Raw genomic sequence first — 25,610 nt, 5'->3', positions numbered from 1 at the left:
ATATGATGCCAGAGCCTGAAATTTAGGAATTTGCAATGCAGTCTTTGGTTTTCAAAAAACTAGAAATTGCTCTACTTTGTAAATTACTTTAAACTGCATCTCTTTGTTGCAGTGCTGAGCAGCTCCTATTTCACCTGTCTAGAAAATTTGACTGTATTACAAGAGAAATGAGGACACCTGTTCAAGACAACAAAATGCATAGCTATCTAAGGTCTCATTGCCAGCGGACTCTACAACTGAAAAGACAAGCATATGATAAATGTATTTACTTAGTAGGATAAGATGTTATAAAATGCCCTTCACAGCCCTGGGGTGGAGACTGTAGGGCAAATACAAACTTCTTTCTAGCTGCAGGAAGCAGGGAAGGTAGCATTTGCCTTGGGCAACTGCAGAGAGGCAAGAGTCAGCCGCACAAAACTTCAGCAGTCAGAAGTGACTCCCTAGAGCTCAGTTTCCTCTGATCTAAGAGGAGGAACTAGGCATGAAATCTGCTTATAGTCTCAGCTATGCTGGGATGTAAGCACGGATGTTTTGATTTGGGTCACCGCATCATGTCTTATGCAGAAAGCCGTTCCTACTGGAAATTGATAGATCAGAGGAAGTTCATCCTATTCAAAGTTATATTGAAGGGTTTAAGCTCAGCTGCACAACTGTCTTCACAAATAAAAAGGAGGCCAGCACTCAGTGCCTCTCAGAGATGCGCACGTGAGAGGGCCCTCTGAGGGGAACAGAATAGACAGGAAGGGGTGTGCAAAGCTATCTATGACTAATTGCTGTTTGCAGCTGCAGATAGACGTGTGCTTAATTATCTGCTATATGCATGCAAATTTGGTTGCTGTCACTGGAGTCCAGATGTTCCCTTCCATTATACTGAGTACAACAAACAAAAGAAAAAGGGTCAGAGAGCCTAAATGAAAAGGGCTAGGACTGGCAGCTTCGTGATGTTTTCTTTCCTGACATATACTTGGCCCGCCTGACCATTTTTCTGAACTGCCCATCGCAGACAGAGAATTGTAAGTTCGCAGACTGAGCATCTGGTCAGGAAAGGGGAAGCCTGAGCAAAGCCTTTCCTATCAGCACTGGGGAAGGGGTGCAGACAGGCACTCAGCCCCACAGCCCTCCCTTGGGATGAGAAGAGGTTGGGATACTCCGGATGCCACACAGGAGCAACCCAGGAGGATGGTACTGAGTCTCAGGTTCAAGCGATCAGGGCCTGCATTCCTTGTTTTAACCTAAAATTGTCCAAGTCAAATTAGCAGCAGTTTCTATCAGCTTCTCTGCTGTAGACACTTCCCTTGGCAGGGTAAGTACTCTCTGAGCAGTACAAGGCTTGCTTTTTCCTGCATACCTTTTCTTCTTCAACTATAGGATCTTTTTCTTTCTATCCATCCTCTAGGCTTGTATCTTGTTTTTAAGAATTTTTTTTTCACTGATAAAAAACCCTTACATTTTTTCACAGAAAGTGAAATGTAACATTCTTAGTGTCAATCCTTTGCAGCAAAGTCCTTCTCATGAAGTCTATGCATTGTGTCCCCAACATTAAAAACACATAAAGCTACACAAACACAACTAGATCCTCTTCTTCTATCTGCCCAAATCCAGGAACAACAGAGTAATGTTGATTTATCCCAATCAGGTACCTGGCCTTTATTCTGTTTGATGGCATCCAGTGTCTCTTTGATAGATTTAACTTATTCATTCCATTTTAATTAAATAACAGTAATGACCAGTAGTGGTTTTGTGGTGTCTGTTTTGAATTAAATTTGTGCTGAGCATGTATGCCATGTTGATTTGTTTTATCTTCTGTGATAAATGCAATATACAAAGATTCAGGGATCACATGTCCTCTTAAGTGGTTCTGCTCTGGGAACATTACCTTCCTTTAACATGCCAATATCAAGTTACAAGAATCTGACTAAACACAACGATCAGTCCAAAATTTGGTCCTACTCTTTTGCATCCAGGGATAATGAAATTGCCAGGAGAGTTTTCTTTTCTTTTGACCTAGTAAAGGTATAATGGGATGACTGCAGTTACTTTTGATTTTGAGCAGCATAGGAAACAGCTGAGCCTCAGTGTGGTCTTTGGCATCCACACTGGATGGCTCACAGCAGGCCAGAGACCTCCTCCCAGCATTGCCTTCTCCACTGACACTCCTCAGGGAACATGGTTTATCTGCTTGGTGTCCTTGCTTCCACTCTTCTTGCTGATGCAAATACCCTTTGTGTTTGTGTAAAGTTTCCATTTATGTATATTTGCATTAGATGGATTATCTTAGGTTTTATGGAGACTGTGTCCTGCCCTTTATTACATAACAAACAGATTTAATCGGCAGTAAGAATTCTCTATAAACTTTGGCAATATCTTAGAATACATTTTTTATAAACAGTAGGTAAGATTTACTGGATGTTTTAATAAGATGTATGAACCAAAGTCCTGTGAACTCGTTCAGTCCTTCCACTAAGCCACTGAACTTTGGATTATGCCTATGTGTTTCCCGGGAGAATTGCTCAGAGTGTTTTTAGCTTCTTTATTGCTTAGGTTAATGACCCCAGGGACATGTCATTACCTTTGATTTAAATGAGTACAGAAAAGGGGAAGTTAGAACTTTATTACTGATTTGACACCTTGTTCTCAGGTAAATTTATTAGCTGAAGCCCTTGACCTCACCAGAGGAGTCAGTACCTGGGCCTATTACTGGTTCTCTATGTTTGTAGTGTCAGGATAGTAATTCTGATCGGAAAGTAATCAAGATCTAAAATTAAGATTTATGGTAGGAGCTGTTACCCCAGTATATAAATCCTCTATTAAGTAATATCTCATGCTGATAGATTTTGGCTTATACTAATTATTAACCTTGTTAATTAAAACTGTGTCAGCAAGAGCTGGCTGGACACAAAATAATTTATTTCTCCTTTATCCTTTAAAATTTTTTCTTTGTAATGTCTTCAGGTGTCAGAAAACAATCAGAGCAATTCTTTCTAGATGGAAATTCTATCAGTTCCCTTCCATAATGTCTTAAGTTTTGGCCAGGACAGAGTTAATTTTTTGCAGTAGCTGAGGCAGCATGGCTGAAGGGGCATGGCAGGAGATTATTCTATACCACCTCATGTCATTGCCAGGAGCAGGGGTAAGGGACTCTCTGGCTTCTGTGGGAGAGGACAGGTCTTCTGGCTGAAAAAACCATGGGAACACTGTCTGCTGTTTTACTGTCTTGGGTGTCCCTGGTGAGCATCTTTGCATGTGAATTACCCTCTCTTTGTATACTTTCATTATTCATATTGTTGCTGTTACTGTTCATTTTCTTATCTCATTGCTGTTTCCAGTAAATTGTTCTTTTCTCAACCTGTGATCTTCACCTTTTGTACCCTAATTCTCAATTTCCCCACCACACCAGCAAGGGTCAAGAGAAAAGAGGAGTGGGCAAGCATCAGTGTGGTTTGGGAGAGTCTCAGTGGTTGCACTGCACTGCGAAACACCATTCCTAAACCATGAAACATATTATTTTATAAATTACTGACATAACTATGAATGTAATTACTCATTCTTACCAGTGCATAGTCCTCTTGTGACAGAAATTTTAGACACAGGCTCCCACACAATGGAGAAATGTGTTGTTGCTCCCAGTTTAAATATAACTGAACAGAGACAAAAGGCCACGATGCCAACTATCTTTCTTTTTATTCTGTGCGATAATGCAGCAGTGTTCCATCTTTCTCAACAAGTGAGTGACACCTGAACAAAGAAACTATTTCTCATGGAACATTTCACATGTGCTTCACATTTTGAACAACCCATAGGAAACACAGTAACTGGCTGAGGTGTTAAGTAAGGATAGGTGTGTTTTTAAAAACATCTTATGCTCTCAGCTGCAAAGCAGGAGACATGCTACAATATGAGCAACAGGTCATAGTTTGATTTCATTGCTAGAGAAGATCCCCATAACTGACAGAACATAAAAACTCATTGGTTATTTTGCTTGCAATTCTTTAACTCAGAGGGTGCTTCATTGCCGCTCAGACAATGACCAGCCTCTGACAATTTTAAGATGTCTGGGCTGGCTGCACAAAGGATGTTTATGTTCCTGCCTTGCAGCCTTAATGCCTCCAGTGAAGCTATAATATTGTATTATGGCACCATTCCCTTTAACATCCCTTTCGCAAGGTCCATTTAATGTATTTTTAGAAAATGCAGACAGATTTACAGAAGGTTGTATTCTAAATTTCCTTACATCACTAGAGAAAGATGCAGGAGGTTTTTGGTTTTTTTAAATGAGGAAACCACAGAGTAATGGTAAGAGGCAAAAAGCATGGCAAGAGTCCATTACAAAACCATAACACAATTACAGTGTCTTCACTAAGACTGCATTTTCAAGGCTATTTTATGAAGGGCAGAAAGGAAGAAGGGAAAAAATATCCCAAATAATAAAAAATAGCATATATGGAAAATACTCATGGAGGACTTAAAAAGAAGCAAAGAGGATGGAAAGCTAAAATTAATTGGCTCACAGGTGACTCAAAGAAGAGGTTACAAAACCACAGAAAGTTAGCTCACCCAATTCATGTTGGTGGTGACAATGAAAAAGGTCAGTGGCTTTGTATTTTAAATGAAAGCTCCACAGTAATAAAAGCACAAACCCTTAGCTCAGGTACAGAAAGAATGTTTTAAGTTTTAATTGGAAACTTTTGTTACTATAAATTTAAGTTACAGTCATTAATAAGCAGTGAAAAGGCAGTACGTTTTCCTTTTTTATATATATGCACTTTTTTTTTCTACAATGAATGTGTATTTCCTTCTACAGTGCCCTGTGATCTATTTAATTTTATTTGCTCTAAGTTCCTAGTGTCAGGCTTTCTGTCTTTCAGCTGCCAATAATCTGGCTATGGTTTGTAGTTATAATAAATGGAAACTCACAGACATTGGTGTCATCCACCTCAGATAATATGATCCTATTAAATCTAATGCAAATTAACTGGATGAGAACCCTTTGCCCTTGATACTTATATGGACAAGAGAGAGAGTTGATTCCTGCAATACCAATCTGGTTTAGTTTAGAGTGGAAATCTGTTCTCCTTCTGCAATTGTTTTGGGGTTCAGAAGAACTCTAACATGCTGTTAAAGAGTGTGCATTTTTTAGCCATTCAGTGTACTGAACATGGTATTTGATTAGTAAAGAAGCTATAGAATAAAATGTTACAGGGAATGCTTCTCCTGTGTATTTCATTCTAATATGGGAATTGCTAGTTTTGGGGGCACACCTGAAATGCTCCAGCCAACAGATGTAAATAATTCATGCAAGTTATTGTCAAATGGCAACACTGATGATGAAAGTCTTGGAACTACTGCTTCTAACAATTAAAAAAACCCTTAACAGTGTCCACATGGATTTTTTCAATCATAAAAATTCTTCATTGATTGAAACAGGACAACTTCTTTCCTCGTGTAAAGATCATCCACTGGACTTGATGATCCTTGAAGATTCCTTCCAACTCAAAATATTCTGTGAAAAAGCTTTTTACTAAGTGTTCCTCAGCCTAATGTAGTAAAATAGATTTACCTATGTGAAAGTACAGAACCTGAAACTCCAGTTAGCTTTTATTCATTGTCCCAACAATGTATGACAGCCTGACTCTGTGGAAGCAATACGACAGAAAAAAATGTTGTTTGTTTGGGAAAAAAACCTAAACAAACACAAAGAACCTTAAAACCAAAGAGATTTTACTATTTTTTTGTTATGCAAAAGTAGTATTGTATAGGAATTAGTACTTACTGATAGATATATCTTACATTTACTCAAGTCTTTATACATTTTTTATTTGATTTTGTCAGCTTTAAAACTACTTCTGATCAAATAAATTCAAATGGAAGGGAATTGAAATCCAGGACTGGCTCCAGATTGTGATGAAAAAATCTTTGCCTTTTTTTTTTTGTTTTGTCTTGTTTTAGTGAGGAGGGGTAAGAGAAGAATGAAAAGGCTTTTTTTTGTGATATGGGAAAATCTGCCTCACAGAGCCAACTGATGAACGTGAGATAGGGAATGTTACTAGAAAATTTCATGATATCATTTAATTGTTCCTCCTTTCTCCTTCTGGAAACTTTTAGTGTCAATCAGGCCAGTAAATGAATTGAGTATTTTCACAGTTTTGGTCAACTCAGTATTTGAGCAGTATTTGAGCTTTTATAAGTAGAAAGGATTCAGTTGTTGCTATCACAGGATATGATTTCTGAACCCATGACCTCCAGCCTGATGGGTGCTCTGTCCCGTGTGGCGGTACAGGTTGCTGTACAGGAGAATATGTTTCTGCAGGTATGTCCAGAGAGAAGGCTCTGCCATTACATGTCAATCCTCTGCTCCCTCTGAGCCCTCAACACCAGCATACATCCCATCCCCACCAAAACTGGCTTTATGCTTCAGGAACCTCCACATGGACACAGATATGCCAGTGCAAGAGTTGCCATAAAAGAGAAAGCAACACAAGATTAAGTGTGAACAGCTTTCTGACACTTTTCTCACCCTGCAAAGGACCTGCAAAGCTGCAAAAATTTGACAAGGGATTAATGACCAAAGCTATAAGGGCTACTGATCTGGCACCTGCTTCTATTAGTAGAGCTTGCACCTCATTTCTGAGGACCTCACACTGAGGACATGCTGCTGTACATTGAGAAGGCAGCAGTGGAAAGTAGGAGTGAAGGAGAATTTGCCGGCATGCCTCCCTGCATCAAGGACCAGCCTTAGAAAATTTTTTCATTTTTTTCACTTTTTCATTTTGGAGAAGAAGGTTGGCATCAGGGCACTGGGGATAAAAAAAAAAACATCAAAATGCTGAATCTGGATGCCAGTGGAAAAAGAAGCCATGTCAAGTCTGTACAGTCCAGCCCCTCTACTTGGAAGAATAAAGGAAACTGGGTTCCTTGCCCTCTACTATGGGTCACCATCAGGTACCAAACAAAGATTTGAATGTTGAAGGAAACAGTTTTGCTGGGTTAGTCCTGTAATTTTTCCTACATAATTGTAGCAGATGCAGCTGCTATTCTTGATAAAACTTTTCTTCATTTCATTAGGAAAAAAATTGCCTATGGAAGCGACTCTTTGGTTCTGAAGGTTGCAAAAAAAGACCCTCCTTTTGAGATTTTTAGATAACCAAATTGTGATGAGCAGAGATGCAGAGATGATAGACACCTGCTTATTCAGGAAAATCAGCATCTTAAATCTGCAGAAATATTTGCACAAAGCAAGCAGGATTTAGCAGCTTCTAAAAAGTACATTAAAAACCCACCAGGTTAAAACAACCAAACAAGAAAATGAAAGGTTTTAGGAACATACTGCATTTATTTGGTCCCACAATTCCTAACTTTGTAACAAACTCCCAGAGTTTCACTCCTTAAAGTGCTTCAAACTCCATTTATATTATTATTATTATTTTTAACATCAATGTACATTTCTGTATAAGCAACAATCCAAAGAGATTTATATTTTTATAAAATTCTTTATATTAATGGATCAAATTTGCTCTCAAGGTGGACAACACCAAGGAAAATTTCCAAAATTAAGACACTGGAGCTGCTCAAGTCTCTGCTGTTGTGGGTGAGAGCAGAATTTGGCCCAGTAGGGTATATGCAATTATATTTTCTGCACACATCTCAGAAGGCACAACGGATTACCTCGGAAATCAATAACATTTAAAAGGGAGTTTGTCAAAGCAAATACTTTTTGTTTGCTTTGGCACAGTCCACATCCAGAGGATGCATTTGCTCACCGGCTGTTCAGAACAAGCAGCCTGATGCTGATCAGGAAAGGGGAATCCACGCAGTTCTTCCACAGACACAGCCCGATGTGTGCACAATGACTGTAACAGCAGAGTTACTTCCCTGGGCACCCGTGCAAATTCACTACACCATGAACCTCTGAAATTCTCCTGGTGGAGATATGTTTGTCATTGATAGTAATATTCCAAAGACAGCCAAAGAATGGGTCTTCTACTGGAACCCACGGGGTGTCCAAATTTGCTACAAAAAACAAGGTGGAAAGACCAGCTTAGTAAGAATTAAAGAACATTAATTATGGCAAGGCTTTCAAAAGAGGAGAAATGATATAGGACTACGTGAATGGGTTGGACCTTACTTAGAAAGGGAAAAAACATGAAAAAATAAGAAGCAATATTACCTGGAATTTTGCCAAAGTAGAGTGGCTGATACACACGTCTAGGAGGAGAGGGTTGAAGTTCAGTGGTATAGTTACTCTGTGTGCCCACCTCTAGCTGCACTGTGTTCTCCTTCTGAGACACTGCAAAGAAGCAGGTAAATGAGAACTCTTTCTCAACCCTATTAAAGAATCAGCTAGATATGGCAGTATTTTTAAATAGCATCTTTTGTGAGATTTAAGGCACAGAAAAAAACAGATTTTTAATTCAGAGCCAGACTGACAAACCTAGGTCATCTGGGGCTTAACAGAGCCTACCAAAACAATCTTATATTTTTTTTTTATATAAAAATTATGTAAAAATTAAAGAATTAACAAAAGACACATCATTCTAAAGAGTATTCTCAGACTAAACAGAAATGAAATGATTAATAAAAATTTGGAGCTGCAGTGCTCTGTGCCCACCATCCCTTCAAAGCTTCAGAAGAAATGGTATGTACAGTGTACCTGCAATGGTATGCCACTGTCCATCAGTCAGAGGTTTCCTAGGTGTGACTGATGCCTGGAATTCTCCAGCATCACTATTTCCAGCAGCAATGACCTGTAAAGAAGTTACCTGTTAAGCTACTGTGACAAAGAACAGAAGCAACAGGGGAAGGTCAGAATTCCCCCTGCTGAATGAGGGCAATGCAGCTGGAATGGAAATACTCTGTACCCACCTTTCCTCCCTTCATGTAAATAGTCAAATAATTGTCTTGCTTCCTTCCAGCATGGAGGAGTACACCTGTTGAACTCTTTGGTCGAATGGTAAATACAATCCTGAAATCCAATCCCATCAGCAAATTACCTGTGGAGAATTAAACAGTGGGGAGAGGAAAGATCATAGGAGGAGATAATTGGAAAACCATGTATAAGTAAGTAACCCATACACCTACGTGCTTCAGACATAATTCCATATACCATTATCTCTACACATCTTACCAATGGTGATATATCCCCCTTCATTAAAGAAGTAAATCCCTGTGTCCATGGGAACATCCAGACATGGAAGTACGCCATTTTTTTGTTGAGGTGCATTCATGACTTTTCCATTCACCTTAAAATTCCTCAGGCAACCCTTGAAACTCTTCATTGGTATATTCTGAAAGCATAGTCCAAAACATGAATACTGAAGCATTATGGTTTTTTCTTAGTAATAATACTAAACATTAGTTCTTTCAGACTGTTGGACTATAGAAAGACAACTGGCACTAAAGGCACCTAACACCCATCTTTGCTACAATGAAAAGGTATTCCAAAATTCTAAAAAAGTGCAGTAAGAGTTGGTTTTGAACATGACTTCTTCTCATAAAACATATACTAATATTTCCCAATGATGTGTGAAAAAGACAATGCAAGAGGAATTGTGAAGTCCCAAACAGGCCTTCCCTTCCTGTTTATTTAAATGTGATTTTATTAAATACCCTGGATCATTAACTGTCCCCTTTTTTAAACAGAAACCACATGTATTTCATATTAAAATCCAGTTCTACATCCATAATTTCTTAATGAGAATGATTCTTTTACTTCTCTACTGATTATTGCTTAGTCCACTGAGGTCAATGTTCTGCAGAAAGATAGTATTGTAGTATTTCTGGAATTAAAAAAGTGACTTCGGTCTTATCTATTTTTTAAGGAATAAAAATGACAAGAGTACATGGTTGTCATCAGTGTCTCAGCAACATATTGAAAATATGGGTGCAGGTGAAGGCTGTGTGAACGGGTGAGGAAAAAGATCTGCAATGAACCACTGCAAACACCAGTCACAGATGGCGCTCACGCAATCCTTGGAAATCCCCCCCAAGCTTTTCAGCATGGAAATCTTGTGTATTAAAGACTTTCCTATATAATTACTGCAGCATGGGGAGTGTGTGTGGTGGCTGTGTCAATTATTTACCTGTTTCTTCAGTGGTGGCAGCCCTCCCACATAGACTGGTGGCTTAATGCTGATGGCAGAATTTGTTGCCAATTTTCTGTGCTGGGCCCTTAGACCATCAACGACAAGGCGGGCATTCTTCCCATCTGTGCTGAAGACCACCTTTCCAGGAGGCAAACATAACAGAATAAAAAACCCAAATGCCAATGAAAGCCACTGCAGATTTTCTCAGGTTTTTTCCTTTCTTATAGGTTTAAATTAAACACCATGCTGTTGAAATCTTTAAACTGAAAATAACATCCTAATAACCATCAGTCTCAATAAGGTCTCTCAGGGACCTGTCAACCACATGAACTTTCAGGCATAGGAGTTAATTTCAGATGACCAAAACTGAGTTTCTACTCTCTTAAAAAAGCAATAGGCTGTGCCTGCTGAATGCTAGTTATGCTATCATTGTGTTTCCATACTACTTACAGTGTGCCATTGCCCATCATTGTATTTATTACTGGTTTTGACTTTGATTTGTTTTTCTGCAGAGCCAAGTGAAAAGACAAAATGTCCTTTTGAAATGTGGAGAGCCATATAAGAGTCCTCAGAGCTTTCCTCCATGAAAACTATTAATCCTCTTGATGATCGAGTCCGTACATCTACAGAAAAATGTAACCTGTAGTGGAAAGTAAGCATATTCTAGTATAAGTCAATTTTGTAAGTTCTTGTATCTTTTCTGTTCTCCAGTGAAACTCAGTTTGTGAAAAGCAGAGTAGCATTTGGGTGGAATAATGGCATTATACACTGCATTTCTGAATGTGAATGAACTTGACATATTCAGGCTTAGGAACTGGCATTAACACGCACCGTAATTGTTTACCACATCCCATTCAATCTACTCAATTTAGGTAAACATTTGAACAGGAAAAAAAAGAAACCTGACTTTGTAGAATCACCTTTTGTTATGGCCCAAGACATAAACAAGAAGAAAATCCTTACACTCAGCACCCAAAGAGTTAAGCAGCTTTGACAATTCAAGTACCAGGAGAACAGAGAACATTTTTCTTACCTGTCTGTAGATAACAACGGAGAAAACATGTACGATATGAAACTGTTGGGGATACTTCCAAAGAGATAGGCTTCACTGCTGTCATGTAACGGGGCTGCTATAGTGTGGTTTTCCACCTTAGCAGCTTTCAGATAATCAAGGTATTTTTCATTCCTGGCCTTAAGAAAGAATTGCAACATTTACTATATGTGCACATCAATAGAAACGTTGTAATCAACACATTTAAGAGCTCTCACCCAAGGCAGTCAACAACAACCTTCCCTAAGAGGATGGAAAAGCTGTTGTCATTCTAGAGAGGTGTGGGTCTACCATGAAACTCCAACACAGTGAGAACTGGCTTCAGATGTAAGATGGAAGGAAAGAACATCTGAATCTCAGTTCTAGGAATTATATCTGTGCAGACAAAGCCTGGGCATCAATATGGAGCAAAGATGACAGTAACAACAAGCATACCTTGAGCATCTTAAGCCTGAGAGGATTTTTAAATTCCTGCAGCATCATTGGTTCAAGGTTTTTGTATTCCTGGCAAGCTCCGAGGGATACACCAGTCTTGCCAGTATTAGCAACAAGATTTTGAACCTCGGGGAGCTGACCTGCCCTGTAGTGATGAAAGCAGTAAGTGCTGTGACTCAGCATTCCTTTTCTTTAGTGTAATCAACAACAAACATATTGGAAAACTGTTCTGCACAAAATATATTTCCCAGTGACATGATAGTAAAGTACCAATTCTTTATTCTTTATCTTTTTGGCTATAGAAAAACTCTGATGTTTTGTCATAATCTTTTCTAAGCAAAGTAATTTTTGCTATTTATTTAGCTAAAAAGCTATTTAAAAAACACAAACATATATGGCCCTTGAAAAAAGAGAAAAAAATTGCAGCAGCCTTGATTAAGATTTCTGAATCAGACTACAAAACTTTGATTGGTAATTATACATAACCAGTTTCAAATCAAGAAAATGTTACATCAGGCTTTGCTTCACTCTCTCCTTAAATAAGATGCTCTAATGAGTTTTGTCAAGGGACAAAGCCCATCACAACTGCATACATAGCTCTAGCTCATAACCAAATTATCAAAAAGACTGCCAAAGCCAATTTACCCTGTGTATAAAGAATAATGTTAAGTAATACTACAATTTTCTAAGTTGTACAAAGAATCTCTAATCAGTAAATTACAAAAAACTTTACAAGAAAGCTACAAAGCTCTTTGTTTGTGGTTTTCTATGAGAAGAGTGGTAGATTTGTGAGTAGAACCTGAACTTCTTTAATGCTGGTCATTCACTTAATCAGACAAGCTACAGTATTAATTCTTCATCTATTTTGGCACAAAAAATTTCCAAATTTGTTTTCTGACGGGAAGTTTAATACATAGGTTACTTCTTATGCCTTTCCCTGGTCTTAAAAAAATTGAGAGCCAGTAATGGTTAAGGGATAAGGGGTTTTTGCCTTAGTATTTAGTAAGAATCCTTATGGTGCACCACTTCCCCAAGGTGGGATGAGCCGCAGTGCACACACAAGATCGCCTATACAGTTTATAGACCTTACAAATTAGCATCTCGAACAAGGATGCCCCAATGGGAAGCTTGGATGAATGGTGTGATATTCCCCCATCTGAGGAATTCTCCCCTGGAAGGACAGAATCTTTGTTTACAGGATATCTTCTAGAGAGGACCTTGGTTTCTATAGATAAGCATATAGATAGCATAAGGCTTTACAGCCTCCTACTATGAGGCCTCTAGGATATTTGGTCTCCTGGATTAACAGAATACTAGGGCCATACCAAGTTACCAGACTTAAGGAATTACAAGTATGGATGCTAGGAGCACTGAGGATATATAAAAGGTATATAAAAGAAAAGGCAAAAAATCATCTTGGCATCACTTCATTTCCTTATACTGCTTTAAATGAAGATATCATTTGAGCAGCCTGGTCTAGTGGAAGGTCTCCCTGCCCACTGCAGGGAGCTAAAACTAGAGGATCTTTAAAGGTGCCTTCCAGCCCATCCCATTGTGTTTGTACAACAATCAAATAAAAATACACCATTTTTTGAAAAGTCTACACATGTATAAATACGCATCAAAACTTAGCTAACACAAAGCCCCACTGGGACATAGCTTATGACTCATGCAATGCTTGTCTTCTAGAAACATATTTATGCATATTTCTTCTCCTAAATTTTGCCTGTAAGGTGTCTCTAATCATCAGACAAACGTGAAAAAAAGAGACAGCCCAAATCAGGCAGATAATGTCTACATATATGGTCTCAGTTATTTAACTGTTTTGGTTCTGTCAGTAGCTTTGCTCCTTTGACTACCTGGTTCCCTGGGGAGCTATAACAATGCAATCAAGCAAATATTTTTGGATACCTTGTTGGAACTTATCAAATTCACTCCGCAGTGTTCATTTTTTTGCTAACAGACTACTAAACAGGTATGAATGTTCAGAATAAATTTCCTTTACATCTGAACAGCAGATTTAATTATAACTGGATCCCATGTATAATATACCTGAATGAAAGAGTATTTGAGGGCAGCAAAGTTCATGAGAGCAAACTTCATGAAAGCATTCATGAAGGCTTCACACATGTAGAAGAAAAGCATTTTAACAAAATGTTATTTTAATATAATTGAAGAAGGAGAACAGGCCAAAATGCATGAAACATAATTCTTTCTAGGCCAAATACCTTTTAATAAAGATGTTTGAAATGCAACCTTCAAAATTATCTCCACCAAGTTTTATAGGTCTGTTTGATTCCTGTGAGTTTGATGAACTGGGAGAGTCAACTGCTTTTGACTCATCATCAACCATCAGATGTACCCTGAAAAAAAGCATCATATATAAAGAAATAGTTAGGAAACTAAATTATATAGATATATATAAAAGAACCATTTGCCAGATGTGCTTCTTTGTTACATTGTGATTATGCTAGAGCTTCATTAGCTTACTTCTGGGACTTTTTCAGTATGTGCTTATTGCTGAGAAATTGCTCGGCTTTTCCATATTAGATAATGAGCAAGAGTTGAAGTTCATACTTCAGTCTTACAGTGAAACCCTGGTGCAACTGAAATCCATGAAAAAACTCTCATTGTCAACTATGGGAAGGATTTAATTCTTTGTGTCAAACTGAAGCAGACAGTATTAAGTTATAATCACCCAAAGTTATAGCCAACCATTCAAAACTTTCCACTTCAACTAACACTTAGGAAATTTCATGCATTCCACAGCAATCAGTATGATTTAGTACCTTTTCAGTAAATTGTCTCTACTAATTTCTAATATCTGCATAACAGATCATTCTTGAAAAAACAGACACAGCATTTACTTCTTCCCTGGACCTTTAACCACCTGTGTTGTAGGGACACACATGAAGGTTATGGGAAGGGGAAGAGCTCCAAGAGCTCCAGCTAGACAAGCAGCCAAAACTCACACAACTTATAAAAGACGTGCATAGTAGGGTACAGCTGAAACATCACAGGTACCAGTATGCACATTCATAGAACATAGAATGAATTCTATTAATTTCTCTATGAAGAGAAAAATATCTTTTCCCTTCATTATTTAGGTATTCTCTGCTAGAAAAGACTATTTTAAGCTATCTATCCAAATAATTAGTCCCACAAAATTTGGATTTCCTTTCTCCAACCACAATATATAAGAACTAGATGAAGAACTATACTCACCTGTTGTCTGCTTTTATTACTGTCACATAATGCATTGACCCATCTTCATATTTCTTTTCCAGTTTAATTTCCTTATCTCGTATCTTTGCAGTTACAGAGCCAGGACTCAGAAAGATGGAAAGAACATCAGGCTACAGAAGAACCCCACAAAATGATCAGGTAAATAAATGAAAGAGCCTTTAGTTCTTGCTACTGCCATTAATAAGGTCTTAGTGGGCACCAGTAGGCAACAAATTTTCTTACACTAGAACTGCATTTTTCAGTCATCTAGTACCAGATGTGTAACAAGTTCTGCATGATGAGCATAGCTTCCATTTCAAAATACCTCTGCACTCTGAATAGCAAACATTTACTTAAAACACTTGTTTATTTTTACAAAAAGCAGAGGACTCAGTTCTCCACTTCTCAAATGCCTGGTGTGCACTCACTTAGCTTCTCCAGCCATTCTCCAGTTCTATTTAAACTTTCCTGCTTTCTGAGGGATCATAGCCAGAACCAATCCCTTTCCTCTGCCTATTTGGACACAGTAACATTTCTGTGTGGGAAGAGTGCCATTTATCCTTGAGAAAATTTCCAGCCAATTAAGTAACAGTTTTCTTACTGGGATGGTGTGTGAGCTACTCTGCAGAAGTTCAAAGCTCAGTTACTCATCAAACTACTTGCTGGCCATGTGAAGAAATTGCCAGACTGCATTCCTCTGGCCTATGACATGCAAGACGCCACACTCAAAGAAGACATTTCTTACCTTAAAATACAGGAATCTACATGAAACTTATGACTGAGACTTATGACAAACTGAAATGACTGATTCAGAGATAAAACCCATCACATACGCTAAGTTGAATGTGTTTCATACCCTTATATTGTAATTTAAGAGTGTTCCAGTTGAAGCTGTGGTCTGAAAGCCAAAGCCAACTTGGAAATCCTTGGGAAATGGGAAATCTGCTGCACTCAGGCTCAGTGTTCCGTCCTTGGAGAAAGCTGCAGATCTCACAAGCTGAAAGAGAGAAAATAATGATTTCAGTAATTTTCCTTTTAATCAGAAGGAATGACAATATGAGACAACAGCTGCCCCACTCAACATAATTGTGATCAGCTCCAGTCAAAACCAAGCATGAGGCAAACCTCAAAACCATTATTTCAGTACAGAACAGACTGTCAGAGTTGGCTTCACCAGCATTAATTACGGTCTGAGAAACTCTAAAAAGAGAGAGGACGCTTGCTGAGAGTAATGAACTGTTCGTCTCTAGCTACTGTCGCTTTGAAAGTTTTCACATTTGGGGACACAAAACTGAGTAGCTGGAGGAATAGTTCATAAATATGAAGCTTGCAGATGAGCTACATAACTGAAACTGTGAGTCATGGGACACCTTTTAGTACATGAGAAGTTTTACAGATACAGAGAATGAAGATTAGATCCTCTGCAAAGATAGTCTGTGAAGAAATTGCTCTGTGAAAGGTTTAGATGCCACAAGTAAAAGAAATTAAGCGCAAACTTTCAGTGCAATGCTGTAGTAAAAAGGGCAAATGAGATCATGCACCATGCAAGCATCAGTAAATAGAAGCAGAAATTTTCATCTCTCCATGCAGCACTAGCTAAGTCAGCATTGAAATGTCATGCTGTCCCATTTTAAAAAGAACATGGCAAAACTCAAGGATGCACAGAAAAAAATTACAAAACAATCAGATGAGTGGAGTCTTAGATGACTTTGATGGAAGTAGTCTGTTAAGATCTTTTAAGAAAAAAGGCTGAGAGGTCATTTAATTAGGAAGCATAAACACCTTGGCAAGAGAGAAGATACAGAGTAGTATTAAGTATTCCAGCCTAATCAATAACAGCAACTGGAAGCCAACAAGCTTACATGGTAAATGTGAATACTTAATTGTAAACAGTATTAAATTAGAGGGTGGACTATGTGCTGTGACAAGCTATCACAATAGGGCTGGTGTCTCTTTTATTTCCACATCTTCAAACCCAATCCAGGTTCTTTTACTGCTATCACATGTTTTTGCTATCACATAATTTTTGACTTCAGCAAAACATAATGGTCCAGGATTTATAGACAAACCAGAATCTGTGAACTCCAGCAGAAGTTTTTGAGGAAATTTATTAGTTACCTTCCAGTCATCTAGACATTTCTTGCTGACACCAAAAGTCTCATCAAAAACAACAGATGCAGTGCTTGGGTTTTTCACGTTCTTCATGCAGCCCCGGAATGGAGGTGTAGATATATTAAAGCTGGTTTCAGGGAGGGGAAGGAAAAAGAGTTCAGTAGCCTGGCATTTCAAAGCACACACTGCTGTAGTAACATGTAAGTGCTGACAATATAAGAAATAGAAAAAGAGAATGAGAGCAAACTCTCTTGTGCACACATATTCATGCTGATCAAACCCAATCTTTAGCATGAGCTCCAACAAAGATCTCACCGTTAGCCAAAAATCATGGATTATGATAATGTATTATACACTTGTTTTTTTATGTTTTACATTAAATAGTCAATACAGAGCATGAAAGAAATTGTGTAAAGAAAGAGTTTTGATGGAGTTTCCCTACAAAGTCTATATATTACAGTCTTTTTATAGTTACTCACCGTTCCCGTAGAAAAGATGGAACTCCACCTAGGTAGTACTCAGTGAAATTGAAGACATGTATGTTGGCTCTAATACCAGGACTGACATATACAACTTTCTTTCTTCGGTCAAGCACCAAATTAATCTGAAATACACAAATAATGAGAACCATTTCACTTGTCTGAAACAAAAATAATTCACCTGATTAAAAGTACCCTCACAGAGCAGGACACGGTGATGTTTTTTTCCCCCCTCCTCTTGTTTACTTGTGACTTAAATCAAGGATAACTGCAGTAGTTCAAAGGTACTTTGCAAACTTTGGGCATTTAGTCAAAGCAAGGAAAATGTTCAACTATCCAAACACAAGGTGAGGTGTTATTTTCACCTGAAAGATTGCCCTAAGAACAGACCTCACCTAAGATTCAGATATTGTCTTGTCTTTGCAGCTGAAGATTCAGAAACTGCTGCCTGATACAAAAACTAAGTCAGTCAGGCTGAAGGTTACTTGATGCAGTAGAGCATAAAGATTCCTTGCAGCAGACCCTGCAGCTTACACTATTTGGCTGGAAATGGATTAAGGGGAAAAGGGAGAACTAACCAACAAGGAAATCAAAGGTTTTTAACAATGCCTTTATGATTTCACTCTGGTAGTGCTACAAAAGAGCACTGGACTGAAGCTAAGGAGACAAGAAACAACAAAGACTGCAGAAGAGTAATCTCTATAAAGATCAGCCCACCCTGAAGAAATAAACGCTTAGGTGGTGGAAACATGTGAAATGAATGCAAATAATTGCAATGTACACAGCTATCTTTATATAAAGCACTGCTCTGACAAAATTCTTTCCTTTGGTGGTTTCACTGTTAAAACTGAACTATTCACATTAAAGCAGGACAAGAGAAAGATTAATTTTTACATCTCCAAACTAGTCCCCAGTGACTTGATTTCCTCACACAAAACTCCACAACTAAACTTTACAACAGGACAGCTTCAGTTAATATGTCTTTTTACGAATAATGATCCCTAGATTCTTTAGAATTACATACTTGTTGGTGTGTTCCATCATTTACAGTTTCTTTGGCTTCTACTTCTTTTGGAGATTCAGAGTTAAGTTTGTATCTAAAAACTGTATGACCATTTTTAATGAGCACACTGATGAACTGATCCTGCAATAAAAAAAAACAAGAACACAAAACAAAACACCAATACAATTAAACTGCCACAATTTCAGATATATATTGTCATATGAATAATTTTAATGAAGCTATCTAGTTGCTTTAAGAAAGCTTTTCGGGGGAAGGATAACACAAGGTCTAAAAATTATACTAATCCATCATAATTACTTTAAACTGCTATAAACAGATCTGGTATCAGCTACAGGTATTCTCCAAATCTCTAAAGGACTTTGTGTCATTTCAAATGTCTACTGACTTTTTATAGCATTGAAAAATTATCTAGAATATGTCCCAGTGATTGCAAATATGCCTACAAGATTACTAGATAAGTAGCAGCACTGTGGTTTTGACCATCTTTACGGGTACAAGTCATCATATCACTTCCTATATTCTTTCTTACTCTGTTTCCACATGCATCTAGATTTGGGAAGAGTGCACGTCCAGTTTTAGAGGGTTTCAATATTCCAACGTTGGTCTGATTCCAATTGCATTCCTCCCTTCCCGCCCCCAGTTCTGAATTCTCTTCATGGCCTAATGAAGAAGCTTCTTGGAATGTTTTTTTACTCAGCCTTGACAAAGTGAGTATTTGACAACCATTGTATAATCATTGAATATCTCAAGCTGGAAGGGACCCATAAGTCCAACTCACTGTTTCTTGCACCACTACCTAAGACTAAACCATATGGCTTTAAACATACTGCAGAATCTACTCATTTTCCACATAGATGAAAATAACACTTTTAAGACATTTCCTTACAGTTATTACTATATCTAACATGTTCCTTAATAAGCAAGATTTTTAAGATGTTCTTCCACTGCAAAACAAAGAGAAGAGAAGCATTCCACACATTACCCCATTTGCTGCGAAAAACACGATGCCTTCATCTGCAGTTGTCTCAATTGTCTGCTCGTACCGTACTCGTTCAGCACTTCTTTCTCTTGCTGTGACACTGGCATAACCAGTGCCCTCAAAATAGCTTTGGTCAGTCTCCTCTTTATACCTGTAATAATTCAATGTCACAGGTGTGAACATATGACATATGAATATGAATATATTTTACCATATGGACTTACTGCCATTATAATTTTTACAAAGCTTAAGTAAAAGCATTTGGTATGCGGCCAAATTCTGATTTAACCCAAGGACAGAGAAAACCTTCCACTGGCTTCTACCAGATTCACAAATGGTCTTTAGAGAGGAAATCATCCATGAGTGACTTTTCTGAACGTAATGCAATATTTACTTTCTAAAGTAGATGAACACATTAGTCTACAAATTGTGTCTGAATTTTACAACACTTAAATTTAAACAGATTGAGATTGCCATAGACATGAATCATGTCACAACTGAGGATTTTCTCTAAGAAATGTAATTATGACCAAGTTAGAAAAAATCACCAGTTTAGCTACAGTGGTTATACTTCTGGATTTGAACAGACAAGAATTCATAACAAAAAAATCACAGAACTGTGAAATACTCCTGTGTTCATATCAGACCTTCTGCAGGGTTGCACTTCAGTGGTGTTGAGATTAAAAGTCCTCTTGAAGTTGTAAAGGCTGATAATATGCTCATTTAGGCTGTTTAATTCAATGCAGCCTTCATAACGTGGATAGTTGAGATTTCGTGGAGGCTGCAAAACAGTGCCATTAAAACCATTTTATCAACATTAGCTAACAAATTTTTACATTGCTATCTAACTGCTAAGACTTACTGCAAATATTAAGACACACAATATGACATTCCAAATATGTAAAAAAATATACTACATGCTTGTATATAATATCCAAACCGTCTGATACAACCCTAGGTGTACTGCAGCACAATTTGAAGTGAAGTCACATGGATTTGGAACAGTATTTAGCAGGGCTAGACAGGTTTAATGCCTTCCCTGGCAAGTGAAATATCATCATGCTCCCCTCTTTGAATCTAGAATGCTACAGGTCAGGCAGATTTTGTAGGAAGTAGCATCTCCTTGCATATAATCTATTCCTACTGACATAGCTAAACTTTTACAAATGCTTTTGAAAGACTGCTAGTTCCAATCTTTACTTGTAAGAACAATGGTATGATTAACACAAAATCTCTTTAAAACACTAAGAAACTCTGTACCCTAAAATCTGGTGGGTATCCTCCAACATAAAAGACAACACTTTTGGGATCAAGATTGAGGAGCATGTCACTGTCTCCGCTGCTTGTACTCCTAGGGCTTTCATAATCTGGAGAAATTGATGTTGCTGCTTTGATGTACTTCAGCTTTGCATACTGGTAAATCCTAAAACCAAAATGGACAGGCAGAATATGACATCACAGTAATAAAAGATGTTTTTAGCAGTTTTTCAAGAAGACTGGTGTACCCTGTGGGTCTTATACCTTTCAAATGTAATTTGATCCATAACAGCTTCCTCAGTGTTGCTTTGAGTCACCAATGACTGCACTCTCACTTCCCCATCACCACCTCCCAGGTTATAGACACAAGTAAGGTAACCATCTTTCACAGCCATGCCAATGTAGTCCTTGGAAACCTAAAAATAGCAAAGCAAATAATAATTAATAAATGATTAATTGTAATGAAGGTACAATACAGCAGCACCTCATCAGAGACATCATCATGCTGTGCATGAGTCATAAGAAATCCACCCACCTAATGATGAGAATTAAGTTTATCAGTTCTGGGAAGAAAAAATTATAATCCTATATGTTGCACTGATTCAATGAATATAGTTATAAATTAACTGAGAAGTCATGTATGGCTTTTTATTTTTGTAACAACAGTATCTAAAATATTTTTCTCATTTGTAACATCTCCCAGCTAAAGCTATGAAAACGTGACACCTAAAGAATTAGACTCAACATCTGTGACATAAAAAAGATGTTCAGAAGACCAATCAATGAAGGACAATGGTTCCTACTGAGGTGACTGGGAGCAGTCATTTTCCCCAAAAAATCACATTTTATTTATTTAAGATACTGTATTCAGAAGCAACCATTAAAATTCTTCCAATAGACGTCCTGGCTAGTTATTCAGAGGATAAAAAGATGAAATCCAGTGTAGAACAAGTACCTCTAAACACATTTCTGTGTAGGCACAAGGATCACTACAGAGACAGCTGCTATCAAATAACAAGACTAGAAACCACATGCAGGAATTTTTAAAATGTTTGATGATAATTGAGCAAACCTGAATGCACAAGCAGGCCTGCATTATTCTGCATACTCAGAAGACAAAAAAATTAAGAGCTGAGGAGCTGAATTTTAAAACTGAAATGATCACTTTTATTTTAAACCAACAGAGAAACTCAGTGACATATTGTGAAAAGAGTCAAAGCTCTGAGGCAGGAGCTGGGCTATGTTCGTGCTGACTGGTGCAGAAATTGACAGGTCTGATAAGAATGTGTGATGGTATCCATGATGGAGAAGTAACTTCCAAAGGAACAAAAGAGCAAAGCATCAAAGGACAAGGCTCAGCCACTTGTTAGTTACTTTGCCAGGGAAGGAATGAACAAAACACTTCTTCCACCACTTAAAGGCCATTTTAAAGAAATAGGCCAACAGTAGCTACAAACTTCAGTCAGAACAGTTCACTTTCCATCCTTTTCTCAAAACATGATGTCTGTTCTAAAAATCAGATTAAATATCAAAATATACCTACATCTTTATTACCCAGGTACAGGACAAACCTATTTGCCCTCTGGCGGGTGTCTGGTGGTTGCCGAGGTCTTTGGATAAATAAGGAAAGTGAAGTATAGCCCTTTAGATCTTCAAGGTTGCTTGGAGGTCGAACCTCTACACCAGAGCTGCCATTGAACCTCATAGGAATAGCAACCTGTTAAGAAAACCGAAGTCCAGCGTGTTACAATTAACTATTGCTACTACTCCTGTTTCACTGGTGTGTTTAATTACAAAGTAACCCATTACACATCCTAGTCATGTTTCAGCCATTAATTACCACAGATTAGAACTCCTGGATCCTACCAAACAAAATAATTAGGAAACAGACTGGATAATGCAGTAGAGTCTGCATTGTCAACACTTAACACAGCACTTTTTTGTTCCAGACATCAGTTAATCAACCCTTACTGTTACCTTCAATAAACGGACAGGGAAGGATGTGCCCTGCAGCTCTGAAGAGCAAGTCCATGAATTATTTAGATGTCTACAAACACATCCTGGTGCTTCACTTAGCTGAACTTGACTGTCTGTTGGGAATTACAATGCACCTCTGATATTATAAAGACACATCCTAACACAGCTAAATACACCATGATCACTGATTCCTCTTATTCACTGTAACTCTAGGCTATTTGTGATGATCTCAGGGAAGCTTCTTAGTGCCTGAGATCCACTATAGCTTCAGCACCTACAGCAGCTGCTTAAATGAGAAAGGGCAGTTTAATAAGGTTGCAGTAGCCAATTTCTAAGATCTTGGAGCAGCTGGAGTAACAAGAGCACACGGCTGCACAACTTGCAGCTGTGTATGTGTACTTGGCAGTGTCAGCTTTCAATTAACCACGCATGGGTGGAGAGCCCTGTCTCTACGCAGCAGAGCCAACTCTGTCCCAGCTACCAAAGCCACCCCATTGTACTTGGAAGGCAAGAGGCTGCAGTACAGATCAGTAGTACAGAGATGCCTGGGGAAATAAAAACTAATGGGAGAAAGATGCAGCAGGATGCTACTGCCTCCTGGCATTTTTATGTATGAATTATTATGCTTCCCATCACTACAGTTACTTCAGTTGCTGGGTAGTGCTACTGAATTAAATTTATATCTGGTTTTTAACACACATTAAATAAAATGATTTAGAAACAGGAGCAAAAGTACCGTTCTGTATCCAAACCACTGAGGTCAAACATGATTGCAATGCTCAGGACAGACCTTATTTGCAGCATCTCTTGCCTGCTGAATCAGCTCTCTTATGCGATCTATGTTCTCGGAGATGTTGCTTATTGGCATCAGCTGCTGGTTGATACTCTTGATCTTGCTGAACAGATCTGGAAGTTGGTTTGTCAAATTTTTTACTGCAATGAAAGAAAGCAAATCATTGATATTAAAAAGGAGGAGGAAAACAAGATGCAAAAATATGGTATCACTACACAATTATCAGAAAAGCAGTGGACAGGGTAATGACAAAACATTTTTGACTGGTCCTACAATATTAGGAAGCTCTCACTAAAAGCAGCAGTTTATACAGAGGTTATTGTACTCCTGAAATTTGTGGCCAAAGGTATTTGCAGAAGCAGTCAGAATCAGCACTACCAAAAATGTTTTAGGTAAAGGTCCAGATAAAAGTATTAAATAGAACAGGTTCTCTGACATTATTACCCAGTAGCTGTGGATGCTAGGGGAGAATGAAGATAAAGGACAGCAGATAGGACTCAGGCTTGTAGCATCTCCTACTGCCTCTATCAGAGAGTGAATAATGGAGTAGACGGACCGCTGGCCTGATTGAGTAGGGCATGAATTATATTCTTGTGTCAAGGTTGCTAATCAGCACCATTTAGTAGGGAGTCTTACAGTATCTGGCCACGTTTATTTCAGAGAAAAGAAAATATTATGAGAATTTCAACTTTCGTTATAACAGGAAACAATGTCTCATCTTCTGTGACTGCAAAAAGCCAAAACCAAAACAAAAACCCCACTCTGAAAATATTTTCAGACTTTAACCCTATGATGCAGAAGACAAATAAAATTAAATCCACACCTTCTGTTTTCCTAAAATTGACTTATAAACCAGTTTTGTAATTGCAGGGATGACTTAAAATCCTGCAATACCATACAGGACTAGCTCTTGTATTTGTATTATTTAAAATGTTTTCCTCTTATTTGACTTTATCAGACAAAGATGCTGAAAACATGTAAAATGAAGTTGTTTGGGAACGTGATTGTCCCTTATTTTGTATTCAGCACGGGCTCTGTGCAATCCTTTTCACTTAATTTCAGCTAACAGACATGTAGCCTAAGATAATTGTCTAGGGCCCTTCTCTAGCCAATGTAGTAGGAAAGTCACATAATCACAGAGTAGCTGAGTTTGGAAGGAAGCTCTGGAGGTCACAATGTCCAACCCCCGTGTTCAAGCAGGGCCACCTATGTCCACTGCCCAGAACTGTGTCTAGGCAGGCTTCTGAATATTCCCAAGGATGGAGACTACAAAACCTCCCTGGACAACCTGTGCCAGTATTCAGTCACCCTCACAGTAAAATAACTGTTTTGTCATGTTCAGAGGGAATCTCCTGTGCTTCAATCTTTTGCCCCAAGGGCACATTGCTGGCTCATCTTCAACTTTGTACCCACCAAGATCCCCAGATCCTTTTCTACAGTTTTTTCCAGCTTGGCCACCTGCTCAGCTTATACTGGTATGCGGGTTTATTACTCTTCAGGTGCAGGACTTCTCCTTGTTGGACTTCATGAGGTTCCTGGCAATTTATTTCTACAGCCTGTTGAGGTTTGTCTGGATGTCAGCACAACCCTCTGATGTATTCCAGTTTAGTGTCAGGAGCAGACATGCTGAGGCACACTCTGCCTGATCATCCAGATCATGAATAAGGATGTTGAAAAGATCATACCCAGTATTGACCCCTGAGGTCCCCCATTAGTCACTGGTCTCTCAATCTTCAGCAACCAGTCATGGCACTAGCTTTTAATACACACCACAGAATGGCCTGAGTCACTTTCTGATGTGCCTGTCCCTTTCTACTGGCCATAAAAGAAGTTCAGAATACTAGCTTAGAGTATGTGCCTAACTTTTGAGTGATTAAAGCTTCTGCTGCAAAACTGGCCATGTTCACCCTACAGTGATTTGGCAGGTACAACACCTGCAATACCTGAATTGTTTGCCTCCATCAATGCTTTATTGAAGCTGTCACTCTGTGTGCTTCCATAGTTACTCTTAATTCTTTCCACTTCTGCTTCAATTGGGACCAGTTCACCCAACACACTATTGGTGACAGAGTTGGCATTTTCTGCCATGTTCCTTGCACTGGTGATGATACTGTCAATGTCACCTGAAACAAACAGAAATGAACACAGAGATTCTTATAGTAACAGATGAAAGGGGCAGGCCAGAATTGTTTGCTAAGT

At 38.3% G+C, this 25,610-nt stretch overlaps 1 protein-coding gene across 1 annotated transcript in view; it reads right to left on the bottom strand.

Moving 5' to 3' along the window:
- Positions 1–7,311: 7,311 nt before the first annotated feature.
- Positions 7,312–25,610, bottom strand: part of LAMA3 (laminin subunit alpha 3) — a 107,697-nt gene continuing 89,398 nt past the window's right edge. Inside the window, exons 56-77 of the mRNA XM_058831127.1 lie at positions 25,355–25,534; positions 23,409–23,551; positions 22,185–22,358; positions 20,906–21,057; positions 20,645–20,807; positions 20,032–20,165; positions 19,388–19,535; positions 18,406–18,525; positions 17,382–17,506; positions 16,909–17,029; positions 15,647–15,787; positions 14,791–14,921; positions 13,794–13,928; positions 11,566–11,710; positions 11,113–11,270; positions 10,530–10,719; positions 10,077–10,217; positions 9,122–9,281; positions 8,860–8,987; positions 8,648–8,741; positions 8,165–8,284; positions 7,312–8,007 (exon numbers count right to left, since the gene is read on the bottom strand). Of these exons, the coding sequence (XP_058687110.1) occupies positions 7,862–8,007; positions 8,165–8,284; positions 8,648–8,741; positions 8,860–8,987; positions 9,122–9,281; positions 10,077–10,217; positions 10,530–10,719; positions 11,113–11,270; positions 11,566–11,710; positions 13,794–13,928; positions 14,791–14,921; positions 15,647–15,787; positions 16,909–17,029; positions 17,382–17,506; positions 18,406–18,525; positions 19,388–19,535; positions 20,032–20,165; positions 20,645–20,807; positions 20,906–21,057; positions 22,185–22,358; positions 23,409–23,551; positions 25,355–25,534 (3,149 nt within the window). The 3' untranslated portion in view covers positions 7,312–7,861. The remainder of the gene's footprint in view (positions 8,008–8,164; positions 8,285–8,647; positions 8,742–8,859; positions 8,988–9,121; positions 9,282–10,076; positions 10,218–10,529; positions 10,720–11,112; positions 11,271–11,565; positions 11,711–13,793; positions 13,929–14,790; positions 14,922–15,646; positions 15,788–16,908; positions 17,030–17,381; positions 17,507–18,405; positions 18,526–19,387; positions 19,536–20,031; positions 20,166–20,644; positions 20,808–20,905; positions 21,058–22,184; positions 22,359–23,408; positions 23,552–25,354; positions 25,535–25,610) is intronic.

The sequence above is a fragment of the Poecile atricapillus genome, chromosome 2 (genome assembly GCF_030490865.1).
Source record: "Poecile atricapillus isolate bPoeAtr1 chromosome 2, bPoeAtr1.hap1, whole genome shotgun sequence".
Taxonomy (NCBI): Eukaryota; Metazoa; Chordata; class Aves; order Passeriformes; family Paridae; genus Poecile; species Poecile atricapillus.
Note: the sequence above shows the minus strand (reverse complement) of the source record. Positions and strands in the feature narration are given on the sequence as shown.